The sequence below is a fragment of the Microcaecilia unicolor genome, chromosome 1 (assembly GCF_901765095.1).
Source record: "Microcaecilia unicolor chromosome 1, aMicUni1.1, whole genome shotgun sequence".
NCBI lineage: Eukaryota > Metazoa > Chordata > Amphibia > Gymnophiona > Siphonopidae > Microcaecilia > Microcaecilia unicolor.
Genome location: NC_044031.1, coordinates 47,471,910 through 47,493,733, shown reverse-complemented (window position 1 = coordinate 47,493,733; position 21,824 = coordinate 47,471,910). Strand labels below are relative to the sequence as shown.

Here is a 21,824-nt window from a genome sequence, read left to right as displayed (position 1 = left end):
AGAATACATTATAATCCATTCTGCAGGCAGTACCTCTGAAATATAGACCAGTGCTTCTCAGCCCCCCACCTGGGTCGCCATGCCACTCCCCCCCCCCCAAGCGCCACCTCTCACATTCGGGCCGCCGCCCCCACCTGCCCCCTTACCTTCCTGTGTTTGATTCAAGGAGGTTTGATGGTCTGACTGCTCCTCCCTCGTTCTGTCGTCTCCTGCTCCTGTGTGCCAGGTCCCGGATGATTGCATTAACGCAACAACCTGGGTCACCCGGGTTATCACGTTAATACAGTCATCCGGGTTCTGGCACACAGGAGCAGAAAAGAGACAGACTCAGAAAGAGGCAGGCAGGAAGAAGCATGCCGGTGCCAGGCCCAGGGAAATTTTGTCCCCCCGCCCCCCCTCTCAGCGGCCCTGCCCTCAGTCAATTGGGTTGTGTATGCAGATTTCTCTAATGCTTATTTGTTGTGGATATCCAAAAAAACTGGACTGCTTTGGGATCTCCCAGAACAAGTTTGAGAACTACTATTATAAACAGGCTATAGATGGGCTAGAGAAGATGACTAAAATGATGGGGGTTTGGAATCTGCTTTAAAAGTTGAAGGACATGAAACTTAGGGACTTAGAACAAATAATCAAGAAACTTCAGACAGCTCAGAACACTGCAGCTAGACTCATATTCGGTAAAACAAAATATGGAAGTGATAAACCCCTACGAGAAAAGCTACACTGGCTCCCACTTAAAGAGCGCATCACGTTCAAAATATGTACCCTAGTTCATAAAATCATTCACGGAGAAGCCCCAGCCTACATGTCTGACCTGATAGACCTACCACCTAGAAATGCTAAAAAATCATCCCGCACATTCCTTAATCTTCACTTCCCCAAATGCAAAGGGCTAAAATACAAGTTAACGCATGCGTCAACCTTTTCCTATTTGAGTACACAATTCTGGAACGCGCTGCCGCGCAACCTAAGAACGATCTACGAACTAACCAACTTCCGCAAACTACTGAAGACCCATCTCTTTAACAAGGCATACCACAAAGATCAACAAATGTGAACTCCTATACATATATCCAGAACTGTCTTACAATATTTGCTGTCACACTACTATCATGTTTTATCATTATCATGTTACCCAAGATCCTTTTGTAATACCAAATGTTAATCTTCTTATATATTTTCAACTACTCGTGATGTATTGTAAGCCACATTGAGCCTGCAAAGAGGTGGGAAAATGTGGGATACAAATGCAATTAAAAAAAAAAAATAAATAAAAAAAAAAAAATATATATATATATATCTCCTAAAGGAGGGGAAAGAAGGGGAATATGAGAGAAACATTTAAATAGCTAAAATGTATTAACGCACAAGCAGCAAGTTTTTACCAATAAAAAGGAAGTTGTGGAACTGGGGTCATAGAGACATACAAACATGACGGCAGATAAAAGCCAAATAGCCCATCCGAACTGCGTTTCCACAACAACCACTATCTCCTCCTTTCCCTGAGAGATCCCACGTGTCTGTTCCACGCTTTCTTAAATTCAAACACAGTCCTCATCACCACCTCCACCATGTGTCCACCACCCTTTCCGTGAAAAAGTATTTCCTTAGATTACTCCTGAGCCTGTAACCTCTTAACTTCATCCCATGTCCTCTCATTCCAGAGTTTTCCTTCCTTCATTTGAAAGAGACTCACCGCCTGTACATTAAAGCCACAGAGGTTTTTAAATGCCTCTATCATATCCCCCCTCTCCTGCCTTTCTTCCAAACTATACATATTGAGAACCTTACATCTGTCCTCATACACTTTAGGAAAGAGACCACTGACCAATCCTGTAGCTGCCTTCTGGTCCGACTCCATCCCGTTTATATTTTTTTGGTGGTGTGGTCTCCAGAATTGCACACAGTATTCTAAATTGGGCCTCAACAGAGACTTATACAAGGGCACTGTCAACTCTTTTTTCCTTCTGGCCATCCCTCTCCTTATGCACCCAAGCATCCTTCTGGCTTTGACAGTCACCTTTTCTGCCTGTTTGGCCACCTTGAGATCATCAGACACAATCACCCCCAAGTCTCACTCTCCTCCCCCCTATACTATACATTTCCCTTGAATTTTTGCAACCTAAGTGTATGGCCCTGCACTTTTTAGCATTCAATCTGAGTTGCCAACTGCTGGACCATTCTTCAAGCTTCGCCAGATCCTTCTAAATACTTTCCATGCTGTCTGGAGTGTCTACCCTATTAAAAGGTTTGGTATCGTCCACAAAGAGACAAACCTTACCAGACAGCTCTTCTACAATATCACTCATAAAGATGTCTTCTTCAAGATTACTACTACTACTACTTATCATTTCTATAGCGCTACTAGACATACGCAGCGCTGTACACTTGAACACGAAGAGACAGTCCCTGCTCAACAGAGCTTACAATCTAATTAGGACAGACAAACAGGACAAATAAGGGATAAGGACAAACAGCAGCAAGATTCCGGAATCTCAAAGAGTAGCAAGATTCCGGAATCCCAAAGACTACTACTACTTATCATTTCTATAGCGCTACTATACGTAAGCAGCGCTGTACACTTGAACAAGATTACCATGCAGAAGCCTGGGGAGACATTGTCCCAATATGTGACCCAACTGGACTTTGTCTTGCTCAAAGCAGTAAAGAAGGATGCTGTCCGAGTTCAGGAAATGGACAGGGCTCGGCTTGACCAAGTCCTTAGAGGAGCCCTGACCTCGGACACTATTGTGATTAAGGCTAGATTGTCAGGGTAAAGAAGCAATCTGCTCTCATTTGCTAGTTTAATGCGGAAAATTAGTGAGGAGGAGGACCAGGAAGTTATTAGAGGTTCACTGAGTCACTCTAACAAAGAAGGACCCCTTTGTAGGCAGGAAGGGAGAATCACTGTAGACCAATGGTTCTCAAAACTTTTTCAGTTGACGACACCCTTCGTATCCGAGCAATTTTTTGCGGCACCCCCCTCCCCGTTCACACTGACGTTCGCCCCCTTCCCCCCGGGCCACACATGTCTCCACCCCTCACCACCGGCCACACAGGTCTCCATCTTTTTCTCTGCACAATTATAACAGTGCATTAGGGGCTTATAGCCCCATTTAGTCATGTTTAAACAAATGAGAGATCTGCATGAAAGAAAAGGTTTACTTTTTCTTATTTTGACTTATGAAAACCACTTGACCCTGAAACATGGTCAAAACAGAATAGTCCATTTGTACAAAGGAGATGAGGTGAAGACGCGATTCCAATGAAAGAAGAGTCTCATTTTACTTCCAATCTTTATAATACCAGGCTTCCCAAGGCAGATTACAACGGTGATGAACCCATCAGTAACAGGATCAGAGCTGCCAAGTTACGCAGAAGGGTACTGCAGAACATGCACAGATGTGTGCCAATACAATTTTTTTTTCAGCTTAGACCTGAACGCATTTGTAGCTGCCCTTGGCACAGACCCATCACCCATGCAGTCTTTTTTTTTAAATTTTTTTACCCATGTTCTTCACAAAACAAAACGTTGCAGCTAGTATTCTGTTCACAGCAATGAGAAGAAAGCAGGCATTAAATCCTCACAGAGGCTGCTGTGGAAGGACAAGCTAACCCAGGGGTGGGCAACCTGCAGTCTCTGTTGGCTGAATGTGGCCCCCATGGGATGTAGGCACAGAAAACAGCATTAACTAGAGTTCTGGCGATTTTAAATACTGTATTTTGCAAATATTTTCAGGATAGCCATTCTAGCACTTTGTGTCCATCATTTTTAGTTACATTTTTGCTTATTTATCACAGAAGGCCTATTGAGCTCTGTGCATTTCTTATTTATTTTATTACATTTGTACCCCGCGCTTTTCCCACTCATGGCAGGCTCAATGCGGCTTACATGGGGCAATGGAGGGTTAAGTGACTTGCCCAGAGTCACAAGGAGCTGCCTGTGCCTGAAGTGGGAATCGAACTCAGTTCCTCAGGACCAAAGTCCACCACCCTAACCCTAATCAGCACGATCATACCTAAACCTACATTACCCAAACTGTAAAGGGCTAAAATACAAAAGAACTCACGCATCTAACTTCCTACATAAGCGCACAACTATGGAATGGACTCTCATATACAGTGAAAACAATACATGACCACCTAAACTTCAGGAAATCATTAAAAACCCACCTCTTCAAAAAAGCTTATCCCACCGATCCAACGTAAATCCTCACACCCAGCAACACAACATAATTAATGTTCGTACGGTCAATTTACTTTCCTCTTTCCCCTCGACCCCATAACACCTGATTCACTTCTACCTCATCTGACCTCAACACAATCTTGTATTTGTTATCAACCGAAATGGCAAACGCCTGTACGGTACTTTGTAAGCCACACTGAGCCTGCAAAATAGGTGGGAAATGTGGGATATAAAGGTAACAAATTAATTAATATCTTCCGCTCATTTCTCTCCATTGAGGCACAACAGATGATGATAAGCTCATCAGCACTGATTTGAATAAGCTGTGTGCTGTTGTTCACCCGTACCTTTGCACAGGTTTGGCTTCTGCACAAAACCCTTTTCTGCATCATGCACCGACAACATAGTATGTAGGCTTTGTGCTAACTTTGCGCTGACATCTGCGTGAGCCTGTGGCATCAGCCCTGCTGTTAGGTCTGGGAGCTTGTGTGCTCATTCCACTCAGGAAGAGTGAGAAGATGATTTGGATAAGGAGTGATATCCTGCAAGGGGGTCAAATTATTCAGCTAACTGGGAGATATCTTTAGGTAAAGCAGCATATATGGGAGGCGGGGCCTGGATGTTTGGTTGTGTATGGGAATTGGTGCACACATCTACTCAAGATAGACAAATCGCTGCTGGGAAGTTATGAAGGGCCGTTTTGGTCTTTGTCTGCTCCCATTTACGGTATTATTATATTTCTCTCTTTCAGGGCTACATGAAGGGTACCGTGTCTGCTTTCTGGGCTTGCTTATAAGATCTAGGGCTGTAAATTGAATCATTCCCACTTAGCCAAGGCCTTTCACTTACTTGTCCATGAACTGCAGGACGGTCGTGGTGGTTTCCTGGGCGACAGCCTGGATCTCCTGCATGCCTCTGCAGCCGTAAGTATTTCCACAGTGTGCATACACTCCCACCAGTTCCACCTCTTCCATCCGGGCAACTGCCTTAGCCAGCTCCAGAGCCTCGGGGTCTGTGTGCCTCACACCAGCTGAAAGAGAAACACAAGCAAGACTGGGTCCTGAATGCAGCAGATTTCTTTAGAATGGCAATGCTATTTAATTTAGAAGCGCAACCTGCTTTTTGACTGTACTCCTTCACTGAGAAGACGGATTGATCCCTCGAAAGGAAGAGAGTCACCCACAAGGCTGGCATAAAGATATTAGGCTCTGCTCTGCAGGGGCGTAGCCAGATAACAAATTTTGGGTGGGCCTAGGCAAGAAGTGGGTGGGCACCAAGTGTTCTCCCCCCTCCCAACCACCACCAAAAAAAATATTTCAGCTGGCGGGAAAATTCTTCTTTCCACCTTGGCAGTATGCAGCAGGCATGCGCTGAAAACTGAGCGTGTGCAGGTGCCAGTATCGTGGAGAGTAGTATTTTTCTTACCATCAGGGGGAAGTGTTCAGCTGGCTGAGCTTGAGATCCCCATCAGCTACCGCTAAATGTGTGCTACTGTTGGGTGGGCCTGAGCACTAAATGGGTGGGCCCCGGCCCACCCAGGCCCACCTGTGGCTACATCACTGCTGCTCTGTCTGCACTAGCCTCACCCCCCCTCTCCTATTCCCTGCACCAAGGAGGTTTTATGTCATTAAATCCTCCTTGCCCTGCACAATGCCTGGGAGGCAGTGGCGGCCCTATCATTAGGCCAACTGAGGCGAGGGCCTCAGGCGGCACTCTCCCCTTCCCTCCTCAACCCTCTTCCTCAAGTTTACCTTTTTTCTTTATCTTTTCCAAAAGGTGGCAGTGATTCCCATAGGCTGCCCTGCGGCTGGCACCAGCTTCTTCTCCCTACTGCAGCCTGCCTCTTGACGTAACTTCCTGTTTCCTCAGAGGTGGGACGCACTAGATCAAAGAGGCCAGTGGCACCGCTGCAGGGCTGCCTACGGGAATCGCTGCCACTGCCGCCTTTTGGAAAATAATAAAATAAGGTAAACGCAGGAAAGAGGGGAGATGCCAGACTGGGCTCCCAGGTACATAGCTCCCTTACCTTGTGTGCTGAGCCCCCCAAAACCCACTACCATAGCCCTTACGGGTGAAGAGGGGCACCTAGATGTGGGAACAGTGGGTTTGTGGTGGGTTTTGGAGGGCTCACATTTACCACCACAAGTGTAACAGGGGGGGGGGGGGGATGGGCCTGGGTACGCCTGCCTGAAGTGCACTGCACCCACTAAAACTGCTCCAGGACCTGCATATTGCTGCCATGGAGCTGGGTATGATATTTGAGGCTGGCATAGAGGCTGGCAAAAAAAAAGTTTTTAAAGTTCTTTTTTGAGGGTGGGAGGGGGTTAGTGACCACTGGGGGAGTAAGGGGAGATCATCCCCGATTCCCTCCGGTGGTCATCTGGTCAGGTCGGGGACCTTTTTGTGGCTTGGTCATAAGAAAAACTGGACCAGGTAAAGTCATCCAAATGCTCATCAGGGACACCATTTTTTTCCATTATGGGTCGAGGACGCCCATGTGTTAGGCACGCCCAAGTCCCGCCTTCTCTATGCCTCTGACACGCCCCCTGGGAACTTTGGTCGCCCCACGACGGAAAGCAGTTGGGGACACACAAAATCGGCTTTCGATTATGCCGATTTGGGCGACCCTGTGAGAAGGACACCCATCTTCCGATTTGTGTCGAAAGATGGGCATCCTTCTCTTTCAAAAATAAGCCTGCAAGTCACTTGTGGGACAGGACGGAGTTCTTCTGCCCACCCATCTTGGGCCCAGGACCACCCGAAATTGGGGATCTAGCTACGCCCCTGCCTTCATGTTTATTCTTTATCTTTTCATTCTACTCCAGCTGTAGCAATGACTATCTTCTGGCAGAAGCTGGAACTTTGAACCAGCATTAGAGGTCTTCCTTGCACAGTGGCTGGGACTTTTTGCTTTTTAAGGGGCCCTTTTATTAAGCCGCGTAAGCATCTATGCGTGCCCAGCGCCCGCCAAAATGGAGTTACTGCCCAGCTACCGCGTGGCTCTTGTGGTAATTTCTTTTTTGGCGCTCATCCGAAAAATAATTTTTATTTTCGGACACACGTAATGTACGCGCGCCGAGTGGCATTTGACGCGTGCAGATCATTAGTGCCTGGTTACCGCATGAGCCTTTACCGCTAGGTCAATGGCTGGCGGTAAAGTCTCAGACCCAAAATGGATGCATTGCAATTTTCATTTTGCCGCACATCCATTTTCGGCAAAAATTTTAAAAAAATCATTTTTGACAGGTGCGCTGTAAAATGATTCTGTACATGCCCAAAACACGCGTCTACACTACTGCAGGCCATTTTTCAGCTCACCTTTGTAAAATGGCCCCTATGTGCTATAATGGCCACTTTAACAATACCACCAGACCCAGAAGCAGCTACAGGAATCAAACCCAGATCTCCCATACTGCTAATAAGTGTGTCATTTTCTTTCTTTTCTTTTGAGTTTATCTTACTTTATGTTACTTTAACCTATGGGTAATGGGGGGATGGGAGATTTCCAGATCGATGTTAGACTTCTCTGTTTAGTTGAAAATCGCATGTTTTTACTTTCTAGTTGACTGGGTAATTTTACCACAAATTCAATTTAATGTTCTGTAATCTATTCTATTGCTTTCGAATTTCTGGTATACTTACGTTAGGTCAAGTTGGCTTGCTGTTTGAAAATTCCAATAAAAATTTAAGTAAAAAAAAAAAATGTGCACGCCGTGCTGTACAGAAACATAACCAGGGCAAGAGTAACACTATCAGGGGCATTTTCGAAAGAGAAGGGCGCCCATCTTTCGACAGAAATCGGGAGATGGGCGTCCTTCTCTCAGGGTCGCCCATATCGGCATAATCGAAAGCCGATTTTGGGCATCCTCAAATGCAGTCCATCGCGGGGACGACCAAAGTTCACGGGGGCATGTTGGAAGCTTAGCGAAGGTGAGACTGAGGCGTGCTTAAGAGATGGGCGTCCTCGACTGATAATGGAAAAAAGAAGAGCGTCCCTGATGAGCATTTGGTCGACTTTACTTGGTCCATTTTTTTCACGACTAAGCCTCAAAAAGGTGCCCAAACTGACCAGATGACCACCGGAGGGAATCGGGGATGACATCCCCTTACTCCCCCAGTGGTCACCAGCCTCCTCCCACCCTACAAAAAAAATGTAAATTTTTTTTTTACCAGCCTCAAATGTCATACCCAGCTCCCTGACAGCAGTATGCAGGTCCCTGGAGCAGTTTTAGTGAGTGCAGTGCACTTCAGGCAGGTGGACCCAGGCCCCCCCCCCCCCCTCCGTTACACTTGTAGTGGTAAAAGTGAGCCCTCCAAAACCCACTGTACCTACATGTAGGTACCCCCCTTCACCCATAAGGGCTATGGTAGTGGTGTACAGTTGTGGGGAGTGGATTTGGGGGGCTCAGCACACAAGGTAAGGGAGCTATGCACCTGGGAGCAATTTGTGAAGTCCACTGCAGTGCCCCCTAGGGTGCCCGGTTGGTGTCCTGGCATGTGAGGGGGACCAGTGCACTACGAATGCTGGCTCCTCCCAAGAATTTGGTTGTTTTTGAGATGGGCGTCCTTGATTTCCATTATTTATTTATTTATTTATTCGTTACATTTGTATCCTACATTTTCCCGCCTATTTGCAGGCTCAATGTGGCTTACATAGCGCCGTGGGGCGAAAGCCTCCTCCAGTGAAGAAACAAATATAGAGTGATGTTATTTTAAATGAAATAGATATGTACAGACATATCTATTTCTGTACATGGAGAGGGAGATTATATAAAGTTCATTAAGTTCATAACAAGTTTGGGTTCTTTGAGTTGCTGGATTCAGATAATTAAGTTGAGTCATTAGGATATGCCTTTTCGAACAGGTAAGTCTTTAGTGATTTCCGGAAGTTGAGATGGTCGTACGTATTTTTCACGGTTTTTGGGAGTACATTCCAGAGTTGTGTACTTATATATGAGAAGCTGGATCCATGAATTGATTTGTATTTGAGTCCTTTGCAACTAGGGTGGCGGAGACTTAAATAAGAGCGTGATGATCTGATTGAGTTTCTGGTTGGTAGGTCTATGAGGTCAGACATATATCTTGGGGCATCACCATATATAATCTTATGGACCAGGGTACAAACCTTAAAAGCAATACGTTCTCTAATTGGTAGCCAGTGTAATCTTTCATGAAGGGGTTTGGCCCTATCAAATCGCGGTCTTCCAAATACAAGCCTGGCTGCCGTATTTTGAGCAGTCTGAAGCTTCTTTATGAGATTTTCTTTGCATCCGGCATAACTTCCGTTACAGCAGTCGGCATGACTAAGGACCATTGATTGTACCAGTTTGCAAAATATTGCCCTTGGGAAGAACGGTTTCACTCTTTTAAGTTTCCACACTGAATGGAACATTTTCTTGATTGTAGAGTTAACTTGGCACTCAAATGTAAGGTTCCTGTCAATAGTACCACCGAGTATTTTCAAATTATCTGAAATAGGAAGAGTATAGTCTGGGGTGATTAGGTTCGAGGGAATATTTGATTTGTAGCGGGATGAGAGGATGAGGCACCGAAAACCGGGGTACGACCATCTCTAAGGTCGACCTAAATGTTGAGATTTGGGCGTCCCCATCCGTATTATCGAAATGAAAGATGGACGCCCATCTTGTTTTGATAATAGCGGTTTCCCTGCCCCTTCACCGGGACGTCCTTACAGATGGGCGCCCTTAGATATGGTCATCCCCGTTTGATTATGCCCCTCTACATGGGCCTAGGCAAACATACATTTCTGGGCCTCTTCACCCCCCTCCCCCAACAAGCACACGCACACACGCTTTACTTTTCCAGTAGTAGTAGGGAAAAGTGCATAATAGGCCCAAATTTATATCTTTGGACACTAGCACTCATATGGGTAGGAACATGAGAGCCCAACTGATGGCAAGAGGCTGTAAGTGAATTATCCAGGAAATAAGTCCCCTAGGGCATCAGCATTAAAGAGGCTGAAGAAGCTTTGATGATCAAGGTCCATCAGTACAGCATAACCCATCCATTATTGCTTAGGAGCTCCACAAGAAAGCGGAAAGGACAGAAGTCCCCTGGAGACCAAAAACTGCTGAAAGACCTTCAGCCCACTCAAAACATGGCAGCCAGGCTTATATTTGGAAAAATGCGATTCAAAAGCGCAAAACCCCTCCGTGAAAAACTACACTGGCTCCCTATCAAAGAACGCACTGCATTCAAAATCTGCACCCTGGTTCACAAAATTATCTATGGTGAAGCCCCGGGATACTCGACAGACTTGATCGACCTACCAACTAGAAACACATCCAAATCAACACGAACGTACCTAAATCTGCACTACCCAAGCTGCAAAGGACTTAAATACAAATCAACCTATGCATCCAGTTTTTCCTACATAAGCACACAACTGTGGAACGCACTACCAAAAGCCTTGAAAACGACGTATGACCACCTAAACTTCTGGAAAACACTAAAAACTTACCTGTTCCGAAAGGCATACCCCACCGATCCAACCTAAATGCCTGATCTCTGTAACACAACAAAACCAAAGTATGTAATGGACATAATACAATTCTTCCGCTGTACGATTCCCTAATGTGGAAGTACTCCTGTAGCCAGGACCTGCCCACCAGGGTATGTACTATCCTCTCGCACCGAGGATATGTCTCCAAGTGCTGCCTGGGAGGGAAAGGTTAGGACAGCCGTTGTAGTTGGTGATTCGATCATTAGGCATATAGATAGCTGGGTGGCTGGTGGACATGAGGATCGCCTGGTGACTTGCCTGCCTGGTGTGAAGGTGGCGGACCTCACACGTCACCTAGATAGGATTTTAGATAGTGCTGGGGAGGAGCCAGCAGTCTTGGTACATGTGGGTACCAATGACATAGGAAAATGTGGGAGAGAGGTTCTGGAAGCCAAATTTAGGCTCTTAGGTAGAAAGCTCAAATCCAGATCGTAACCCTGTTTCCCTGGAGTCATTGGTCCACTTCCCACTCTTCATTTGATTGTTTTGACTTTCGTGGGGGTTTGTGTTCATCTACTTCTGTGGCTTGCCTGCTCCTGAACAGTCCAGGCTGCATGATAACCTTAAGAGGCAAATTACTTGGAACTACTTTTCTCTGTCTACCCAGTTTGGACTGGTCTGGTAACTAAAAAGGATCAGACCCTATTTCTCATCAGAAACATTCACACTATTGGAACAATCATTAACATTATTCCAATTTGATTATTGTAATGCCATATATGCTGGCTGTAAGGAGTACCTGTTGAAAAAAAACTCCAAACAGCTCAAAACACTGCAGCCACAGATTCATATATAAAATCTCTCGTTTTGAAAGTGCCTCCCCTTTATTAATCAAATGACACTGGCATTACCTTCAAATTATGTACCTTTATCTTTCAAATCCTAAATGGCACAGCTCCGGTACCATTAATACACTTAGCTCAAAGAAACACTAAATATGAGGCAAGAAACTATCTCAGACTACACCTCCCAAATTGCAAAAAAGTGATCTACAAAACGTTCCACTCTGCAGACTTCACTTACCTAGGAACCACATGGTGGAACTCCTTACCACCCAAAAGAAGAAATATACAGGAATATACTAGATTCTGCAAAATCCTCAAATCGTTCCTATTCAAACAAACCCTCACAAAGAACAACCATATCTCAAACAATTCATTATACCTGAATTGGTTATTACTCTATTTACCATTAACTTTCTCTTTGCTTCATGTACAATTTCTCATTCATAATAGATTTTCTAAATGTTAAACATCCATAGTTATCCCAGTATGTTTATGATACTGTATTGTAAAATTGGATTCTTACAACAAATTACTTTCTTATGCATTATTCTTTGTTATGTATGCCATACTGTTTATTGTAAGCCACATTGAACTCAAACTTGTTTGGGATAATGTGGGATATAAATGTCACAATTAAATAAATAAATAGATGACAAGGGAGTGCTGATTTCAATAGATAGAATCATTGACTACAAACAGCACACTAGGATGTAAGTTCAACAACCAGACTGGCCAACTGAACAGCTCTGCAGTAAATGAACTGAGAACCAGGGTAGTTGGGAAACTCATTTTATTCCTACATTGCCTCTGGTACAAACCAGAGATGCCAAGGGTAGACTGCTCCAGAGTGAGATTGACAGGCAGTGAATGTGAGGTATAAATTTACAGTGTTACACGTGAAAAAGCTCCACAAACGGAAGACGCAAAATAAGGTGTTTAGCTTTGTTTGGTGCTTCTGAAAGGACATCTTGTTTCGATAATACGGCTTTCCCCGCCCCTTCGCTGGGACGTCCTGCGAGGACGTCCTCAGGAAAACTCGGGCGCCCCTTTCGATTATGCCCCTCCATGTCTCTCCCTCTCTTGTCTGCATGCCATATAGAGGCATATTTTCAAAGCACTTTGGGAGGCTAAGTTCCATAGGTTTCTATGGAACTTTGGGAGGCTAAGTGCTTTGAAAATGAGCCTGATAGTCTCTCAAAATAGACATACCCTACTTTGTAGTAGAAGGTTGGTAATAATTCTCTCTTTTCCCTAAAGTAATCCTTGTAGACTAGTCTAAAGACCCTATTTTGCCTTCTTAATATTCTTCCCAAAATACACTCAACAAATATCTGTACATTCGCTAGCTATGATTTCACCTTGCAAGTCTCTCTCATCCCCATGGGACCTCTGGGCATATTACTTTGTTGACAACTTGTGGTAAATGAACCCTGTAATCATGTACCACATGTGGCAGGGAGTTTGCAAACAGCATCTGTTTCAAAAATCAGAGTTCTCTCTTTTTTTTTTTTTTAATTGGTGCTTGTAATTACTTTCAAGAAAGCGGCAATTTTGGAAACTCAGCTACCAGTGTTGCTGCAGGAACACGGCTCTGTATATGTGCAGGAACTTCGACAGCTTCAGAGCTGTCAGTTCTTTGCCCATTTTCCTTGGGCCAGTTTTCTGTGCATTGTACGGAATAGCTAATGAGCTCATTTTAATACAAGTGAGCTCATTAGCATGGGACTTTCTGTCACTGCTTCTGTGCATGGTGAAGCAGTGGCTGAAAGCCTCTGTTCATTGTACGGAAAAATAATGTTTCATTTAGACTGGCTAAAACCAGTACAAATGAAATGTTGCAAACCCAGTTTGCTTTGACCATTGCGTTGTGAGTCACTCTGCGAAAAAGATTAAGCGGATCGACAGCTGTTTCAGCCTGTACCTTACAATCAGGAATCGTTGGTGATGAAAGAAGTTGAAGCTACATTGAACACCTCTTCAAAGAACAAAGCAAAGACTGGACACTGCTGTAATATTTCATTGGAAATGCCATCAACCACATGCTGGTAAAATATACTCCTCACTGCCCACAGCATGCAATAGTTTGAGTGATGCACATCTAGAAGAATGAGACTTGCCATCCCATAACAAAGTAATCCCATTCTGCTAAAATAAAGACAGGCCAAACATAATCCACTGCAAAGCAATTTTCTCCCGTCTAAAAACATGGGAAAATGTTTATTATTTATTTAGATTTTGCTCACACCTTTTTCAGTACTAGCTCAAGGTGAGTTACATTCAGGTACACTGGATATTTCTCTGTCCCAGGAGGGCTCACAATCTAAGTTTGTACCTGAGGCAATGGAGGGTTAAGTGACTTGCCCAAGATCACAAGGAGCAGCAGTGGGATTTGACCCGGCCACCTCTGGATTGCAAGACTGGTGCTCTAACCACTAGGCCACTCCTCCACTTGATATTCTTTAGGGTTCTACATGGAATGTTGCTACTCTTTGAGATTCTGCATGGAATCTTGTCACTCTTTAGGATTCCAGAATCGTTGCTGATCTGCAAGTGCAGGCTTCTGGTTCTGTGAGTCTGACGTCCTGCACATATGTGCAGGACGTCAGACTCACAGAAACAGAAGCCTGCACAGCCACGTTGCCAGGTACACTGGATATTTCTCTGTCCCAGAAGGGCTCACAATCTAAGTTTGTACCTGAGGCAATGGAGGCTTAAGTGACTTGCCCAAGATCACAAGGAGCAACAGTGGGATTTGAACCGGCCACCTCTGAATTGCAAGACTGGTGCTCTAACCACTAGGCCACTCCTCCACTTTGTACCCAAAGCCAAGGAAGAAAACAACAATGTTCAGATTTTTTTTACCAAAGTTGATGTTTTCATGGACAACGTCACTTTTGATCATCATTTTTCATTATGAACTATGAACTTGCAGACAGATATTAACAATGGCCCTTGATGTTTGCAGTAATTTTTCTGAAAAATCTGACACTGATTTTACCTGATGGTTTCACAAATAAGTGCCCCATGTTGGTATGACACCAGATTTGACTGCCTGGGGTGAAACGATCAGTAATGGGTTCTCTCTAGCAACTGTTATTTTGACCTTCAGCGAGCGTATGAACGAGATATTAACTTGTTGTACAACCCAACTCACCTCTGCCATTTTCACAGTCTACTTTTAGCCAGACCAGCCAGTGCTTGCCACCTCCCAACTTTCTCTTCCTCAGCTGCTCCAGGGCCTCCTGGTTATCGACCAGCACCTGAAAGGCCTCCAAGCGTTCAGATAAGGTGGCACATTCCTCTACTTTGTCAAAAGGCAGCGGGTAGGCATAAAGGATGTCATCAAAACCCCCGTTGGCGAAGAAGCGTGCCTCAGCTAATGTGGACACAACAATTCGTCTCCGGGTGCCTCCTGTCATGAGGTCTCCACACTCTCTGAGATGAAAAGATAATGCAAGGAACATTGCTCACACCTTTTCAAAGTGAGTTACATTCAGATCAGGGGCGTAGCCAGAAAACAGATTTTGGGTGGGCCTAGGCAAGAACTGGGTGGGCACCAAGTGTTTTCCCCCCCCCCAAAAAAAATACCTCAGCTGGCAGGAAAACACTTCTTTCCACCTTGGCAGTCTGCTGCAGGCATGCGCTGAAAACTGAGAATGTGCAGGTGCCAGTATCGTGGAGAGTAACCTTTTCGTTACCATCAGGGGGAAGCCTTCAGCTGGTGGAGCTTGGGATCCCCACCAGCTACCACTAAATGTGTCTTACTGTTGGATGGGCCTGAGCCCTAAGTGGGTGGGCCCTGGCCCACCCAGGCCCACCTGTGGCTATGCCACTGATTCAGATATACTGGGTATTTCCCTGTCCCTGAAGGGCTCACAATCTAAGGGGTATGTTTACTAAGGTGCGTTAGCGTTTTTAATGCACCTGTAAATTTAAGGTGCATTAAAAATGCTAACGTGCCCATAGTAAACATAGGTTTAAGTTTGTATCTGAGGCAATGGAGGGTTAAGTAATGCCCAAGATCACAAGAAGTGGCAGTGGGATTTGAACCGGCCACCTCTGGATGGCAAGACCAGTGCTCTAACCACTAGACCACTCCTCTTAGCTATGTGAGACTATTTCAGAGAGATGTATGAATGCCTATGTGCAGTGGTGTAGGGCGTGGGACCGCCCCGGGTGCACGCCACTGGGGTGTGTCGGCTCCGCGCTGGTGCACTGCCCTCTCTGCCCCGGAACAGGTTACTTCCTGTTCCGGGACAGAGAGAGCAGTGAACCAGCACGAAGCCGACACACCCCAGCAATGTGCAGTCGGGGCGGATCGGCCCTCCCGCCCGTCCCTCGCCGCAGGTATGCGCTCCGGGGGGGGGGGGGGGGGGGTGTGCGCCGTGCTGCACCCGGGGGGGGGGGTGCGCAGCGGCAACCCGCCCCGGGTGTCAGCTCACCTCGCTACGGCTCTGCCAATGTGTCTTTATAAAATGGCTTCAAATGGTCTCCTGACCTGGGGTTCACACCAATCCCACCATGGTGTTCTTTATGTTATAGTTCAATTGAGGATCCCAAAGGAGACATGTTGTAAATAGCATGAAAGTGGGTCTTGCACCAGTATATAAATACAGAACATAAAGTGCAGAGAGACTGCAAGGGCCATACACTCTGTCCATTTTCCTTATCTGATGCAGTGTTCAATCAGATCATGACTAAATGATACCTACCTTGGTATTTTAGAGAAATATATATCTTGGACATAGCAGAGCGGAGAGCTAAAAAAAATTTAAGAAACTTCTCGCCTTCCCTTATAAAAATTCCTATACTGAGGATATTTTTTTTGTTTTGTTACATTTGTACCCTGCACTTTCCCACTCATAGCAGGCTCAATGCGGCTTACATGGGGCAATGGAGGGTTAAGTGACTTGCCCAGAGTCACAAGGAGCTGCCTGTGCCTGAAGTGGGAATCGAACTCAGTTCCTCAGGACCAAAGTCCACCACCCTACCCACTAGGCCACTCCTGTCTATTATACACAGACAGGCATATACATACAGTGTTTTGTGGGTTTTCATGTGTGGTCTCAGATGAGTTCCCAGCATCTGGATCCGCTCTATCATCTTTCTGGCATTCCTTTTCACAGTATCAATGTCCACAGTGAAAGCTGGTGTGGGCAGTTTCTCCACAGGCTGACCGACCCACATTGTCCAACTGCAACAGCTGTATTGGGAAAAGATATGATAAACGCATTCAAATAAGTAAAAGTCTTCAATAAAATACAATAGGATATGAAGCTGGAGGGAGGGGCTTAGGGTCAGGATGGCCAAGTGGTCTAAGAAGGCACCAGACTCAAGAGCTTCCTCTTCCCTGTACCAGGTGTTCTGGTCTCCAAATGGAGGCGTGGGTTCAAATCCTACTTCTGACACAACCATCATTTTGTTGGTAGTGTGGCCAAGCGCTCTGAGGAACTGGATTTAATCTGCTAGCCTCTTTTGGAGGTGTGGGTTCAAGTCCCACTGCTATCAGGCAGTGGGTTTTTTTTTTCTGGTCACCGTATCTCAAAAAAGATATAGCAGAATTAGAAAAGGTTCAAGGAAGAGCGACCACAATGATAAAGGGGATGGAACTCCTCTTGTATGAGGAAAGGCTAAAGAGGTTAGGGCTCTTCAGCTTGGAAACGAGACAGATGAGGGGAGATATGATTGAGGTCTACAAAATCCTGAGTGGTGTAGAACAAGTAGAAATAAATCGATTTTTTACTCGTTCTAGAAGTACAAAGACTAGGGGACACTCGAGGAAGTTACATGGAAATACTTTTAAAACATATAGGAGGAAATATTTTTTCACTCAACGAATAGTTAAGCTCTGGAACTCTTTGCCGGAGGATGTGGTAATAACAGCAGTTAGTGTATCTGGGTTTAAAAAAAGGTTTGGACAAGTTCCTGGAGGAAAAGTCCATAGTCTGCTATCGAGACAGATATGGGAAGCAACTGCTTGGTCTGAGATTTATAGTATGGAGTGTTGCCACGATTTGGGTTTCTGCCAGGTACTTGTGACCTGGATTGGCCACTGTTTGGAAAACAGGATACTGGGCTACATGGACTGTTGGTCTGACCTAGTATGGCTACTCTTATGTTCTTATATGTTCTTTTGAGTACCTCCTTTTGGTGCTCTGCTGCCGTGCAGTGAGAGACTACACTAGATTGACATCTGGGCACCCAGATTCTTTAATAGAATACTAGTGCAACCTGACATCAGGGCATTCCTAAAATCTAGGCATCTGCAATTATACCAGTGATAGACCTAACTGTGGGCACCTAAATGTTGTGAGAATGTTAAGTGACAGCACTGCTCATGCTTCTCCCATACTGCATCCATGTAAATGTCCCCTTGCGTTTACGCCCCCGGATTCTGTATATGGCATTTGAAAATCAATGCAGAAACCGAAGCGTTTTCTATAACAATGCGCATAACTTAATTGGTTAACTAGCTAATCAGAAAAAAAGAATGCCGATTTTTTTTGATAGGAAAGCCTGACTCATCCACAAAAGAGCGATGCAAAGAAGGAATTATGCAATGATGGTAAATTACTTTTACTTAGGTGCTGGCAAGTTAGGTACAAAAAAAGTAATAAGGCAGGTCAAGCAAGTCTTTGGAAGAAAGAGACAAGAGACTTGCTGTAGAGACAAGACCCAAAACGAAGAACTTTCTAGTACATGCGAGGCAAAAATGGTTTTGCTCCTGCATATTTATCAGATCTTGTAATTTTGTCACAATGTCATGGCGCTGCAGCGAATAGATTTTTTTTTTTATTGCAGTATCCTAATCCTAAGGGAGTTATTTATAGGTCTGTCTTTGATGGATTATTTTCTTTTCAGTCTGTGAAATGGTGGAATTCTTTGCCTGTGAATATTAGAATACTAGGTCAGATTAGTTGGTTTAAGAAAGCTCTTATCTTTTTAGAAAGGAATGGCTTGTATTTTTATCTTATTGTATACCTCAGAGAGCTCTCATTTGGGGATTTGCAGGGTATAAGTTCCTATGTAATGTAATGTAACAAATCTTGTAAACGTATAATAAAATCAAAAGAAAGCAAAACAATAGTTAAAAATTATGCACTGAGTTAAATATTTTCTCCTATTTGTTTTAACATTATTATGATATAACTTAATAGCATGTCCCCTAATCTTTCTTCTTTTGAAAGAGTAAACAATCGATTCATGTTTATCCATGCCACTTGATTCAAACTTTTGTAGACCTCTATTACATGCCCCCCCTCAGTTACCTCTTCTCCAAGCTGAAGAGTCATTCCATCCTCTTAAAACATTTTGGTCACCCTTCTTTGAACTTTTCATAATTCTGCTGTATGTTTTTGAGATGTGGCAACTTGAATTACAGACAATACTCAAGAGGAGGTCACACCGTGGAGCGATACAAAGGCATTTTAATATTGTTTTATTTTCTGTTCCTTTCATAATAATTCTTAATATTCCAAATGCTTTTTTGGCTGCCACCAAACACTGAGCAAAATATTTCAACATATTGTCCACTATTCACCTTATTTTCAAAAGAGAGACGCCCATATTTCGACCCAAATCGGGAGTTGGGCGTCTTTCTCCCGTGGGCGCCCAAATCGGTATAATCGAAAGCCAATTTTGGGAGTCTTCAACTGCAATCTGTTGTGGAAACAGGTAAAGTTGAAGGGGGCGTGTCGGAGGCATGGTGAAGGCGGGACTGGGGCGTGTTTATCGGCCGAGGAGAGATGGGCGCCCTCGGCCGATAATCGAAAAAAGAAAGGCGTTTGTAGTGCGAATTTGGGTCACTTTTTTTGGACCCTTTTTTTTCACAAACAAGTCCCAAAAAAGTGCCCTAAATGACCAGATGACCACCGGATGGAATTGGGGATGACCACCCCTGACTCCCCCAGTGGTCACTAACCCCCTCCCACAAAAACAAAAACAACTTTAACAACTTTTTTTTCCAGCCTGTATGCCAGCCTCAAATGCCATCACAGCAGTATGCAGGTCCCTGGAGCAGTTGTTCGTGGGTGCAGTGGACGTCAGCCAGGTGGACCCAGGCCCACCCCCCCCCCCACCTGTTACACTTGTGGTGGTAAATGGGAGCGCTCCAAACCGCCCCCAAAACCCACTGTACCCACATCTAGGTGCCCCCCTTCAGCCATAAGTGCTATGGTAATGGTGTAGAGTTGTGGGCAGTGGGTTTTGGGAGGGATTTGGGGGGCTCAACACCCAAGGGAAGGGAGCTATGGACTTGGGAGGTATTTTAATTATTTGTTTTGTTACAAGTGCCCCCTAGGGTGCCCTGTTGGTGTCCTGGCATGTGAGGGGGACCAGTGCACTAGGAATCCTGGCCCCTCCCTCGACCCAATGCCTTGGATTTGTTCGTTTTTTAGCTGGGCGCCTTCGGTTTCCATTATCGCTGAAAAATGAAACCGCCCAGCTCAAATCCGATGCATTTGCCCGGCACAAACCTTATTATCGGAAAAAAAGATGGACGCCCATTTTTTTCGAAAATACAGACTGACCCACCCCTTCATGTACCCGTTCTCGGAGATAGACGCCCATGGAGATGGGCGTTCGATTATGCCCTCCACGTCACCCGGATCTTTTCCTGGGTGGTGATTCCTAATATGAAACCTAGCATTGTGTAGCTATAATTTGGATTATCCTTCCTAATATGCATATCTGCCATTTGGATGCCTAGTTTTCCAGTCTTGTAAGGTCCTCCTGCAACTTCTTGGACTTCGGAGAGCCATTCCTCATCCCTAGAAATTAGTTATGAGAAATACATCTACTTTTTGGGATCTGCCACATACTTGTGTGATACAGACTGGCAACCGTTGGAGACAGTATGCAGGGCTCGATGGACCTTGGTCTGACCCAGCATGGTTTTATGCTATTTATTTTTGTTACATTTGTACCCCGCGCTTTCCCACTCATGGCAGGCTCAATGCAGCTTACATGGGGCAATGGAGGGTTAAGTAACTTGCCCAGAGTCACAAGGAGCTGCTTGTGCCTGAAGTGGGAATCGAACTCAGTTCTTCAGTTCCCCAGGACCAAAGTCCACCACCCTAACCACTAGGCCACTCCTCCACTCCTAGAACACAAATTGTCTAGAGGGGCCCTCTCAGGTGTGCCAATTCAGTGAATCCCAAACCAGATTTTTGCTGTGGTAGATTAGCTGCCGATAGATTGAAGAGTTGGGAGCTTACCAGAACCACTGCTACCCTCAAAGGTCTATCTAGTCTCCCCCTCCTCCTTGTCCCCTAGTCAACAGAAGGAGTTGGCCGAGCAGTGTTTCCTACCTGCTACCTCCTCCTCTGCTGTTTTTTCTCTGAAGTCAGAGCCATATAAACCTCCCTCTGTGTTGAGTTTTAAATGTTTTCATATTATGATGGGGGAGGGGGGGGGCTCAATGTGCTTGTTTGCCTTGGGCACGTAACTTAAGGCTGTTGAATATTTCTCAGATCCATCTTCTACCGTCTTTGATTTTCTTTAAAAATTACCTTAAATATATTTTGCAGATGGCTGATGTTGATACTATTTTGATTTCTCAAATATATTATATTTCCTCCATGAGGAACCATAGAAGTACCTCAGGGAAGTGGGAATCCTACAATATCAAGTCTAACACAATTTCCGGAATCTTCTAGGATGTAATAATTTTCAGGGCTACCGTGGTGGTTACATTTATGACTGAAATTGATAAAATTATAGTTCTTAGACTTTCTGAGCCGGTACGTCAAGCTCCATCTCTGGCTGTCTTCAAATCTAAGCTAAAAGCCCACCTTTTTGATGCTGCTTTTAACTCCTAACCCTTATTCACTTGTTCAGAACCTTTATTTTATCGTCCTCACTTTAATATTCCCTTATCTCTTGTTTGTCCTGTTTGTCTGTCCTAATTAGATTGTAAGCTCTGTCGAGCAGGGACTGTCTCTTCATGTTCAAGTGTACAGCGCTCCGTATGTCTAGTAGCGCTATAGAAATGATAAGTAGTAGTAGTAGTTAAAGCTTATTATTCTAAGAAGGAAGTGAATTATTGTGGTCAAAGGGTTATATTTCCTGATGTATCGCGGTCTTCCTAGTTGAGAAGAAAACATCTTAAACCTAGAGTTTTGGCAGCTAGTGCAACATTGTATGTTATGTCATATCAAGGTCTGAAGTATAATTAATTAATTATTTATTTATTGTATTTGTATCCCACGTTTTCCCACCTCTTTGCAGGCTCAATGTGGCTTACAATATATCATAGATACTGGAAATAGCAAAAGATATACATTTGGTTTTACAGAAGGATTTTGGGTTACATGGTCATGAAGTTCAAGAT

General features: G+C 44.7%; 1 protein-coding gene across 2 annotated transcripts in view; it reads right to left on the bottom strand.

The window, feature by feature from the left end:
• LOC115465980 (D-threo-3-hydroxyaspartate dehydratase-like) overlaps positions 1 to 21,824 on the bottom strand; it is a 200,339-nt gene that overhangs the window by 173,723 nt on the left and 4,792 nt on the right. Inside the window, exons 1-4 of one of the 2 annotated variants that reach the window (XM_030196901.1) lie at positions 18,763 to 18,800; positions 16,533 to 16,697; positions 14,649 to 14,929; positions 5,036 to 5,216 (exon numbers count right to left, since the gene is read on the bottom strand). In XM_030196901.1, coding sequence (XP_030052761.1) covers positions 5,036 to 5,216; positions 14,649 to 14,929; positions 16,533 to 16,681 — 611 coding nt within the window. In that variant the 5' untranslated portion in view covers positions 16,682 to 16,697; positions 18,763 to 18,800. Of the gene's footprint in view, positions 1 to 5,035; positions 5,217 to 14,648; positions 14,930 to 16,532; positions 16,698 to 18,762; positions 18,801 to 21,824 lie in introns of those variants that run through there. The other variant, XM_030196895.1, reaches the window with a different exon arrangement.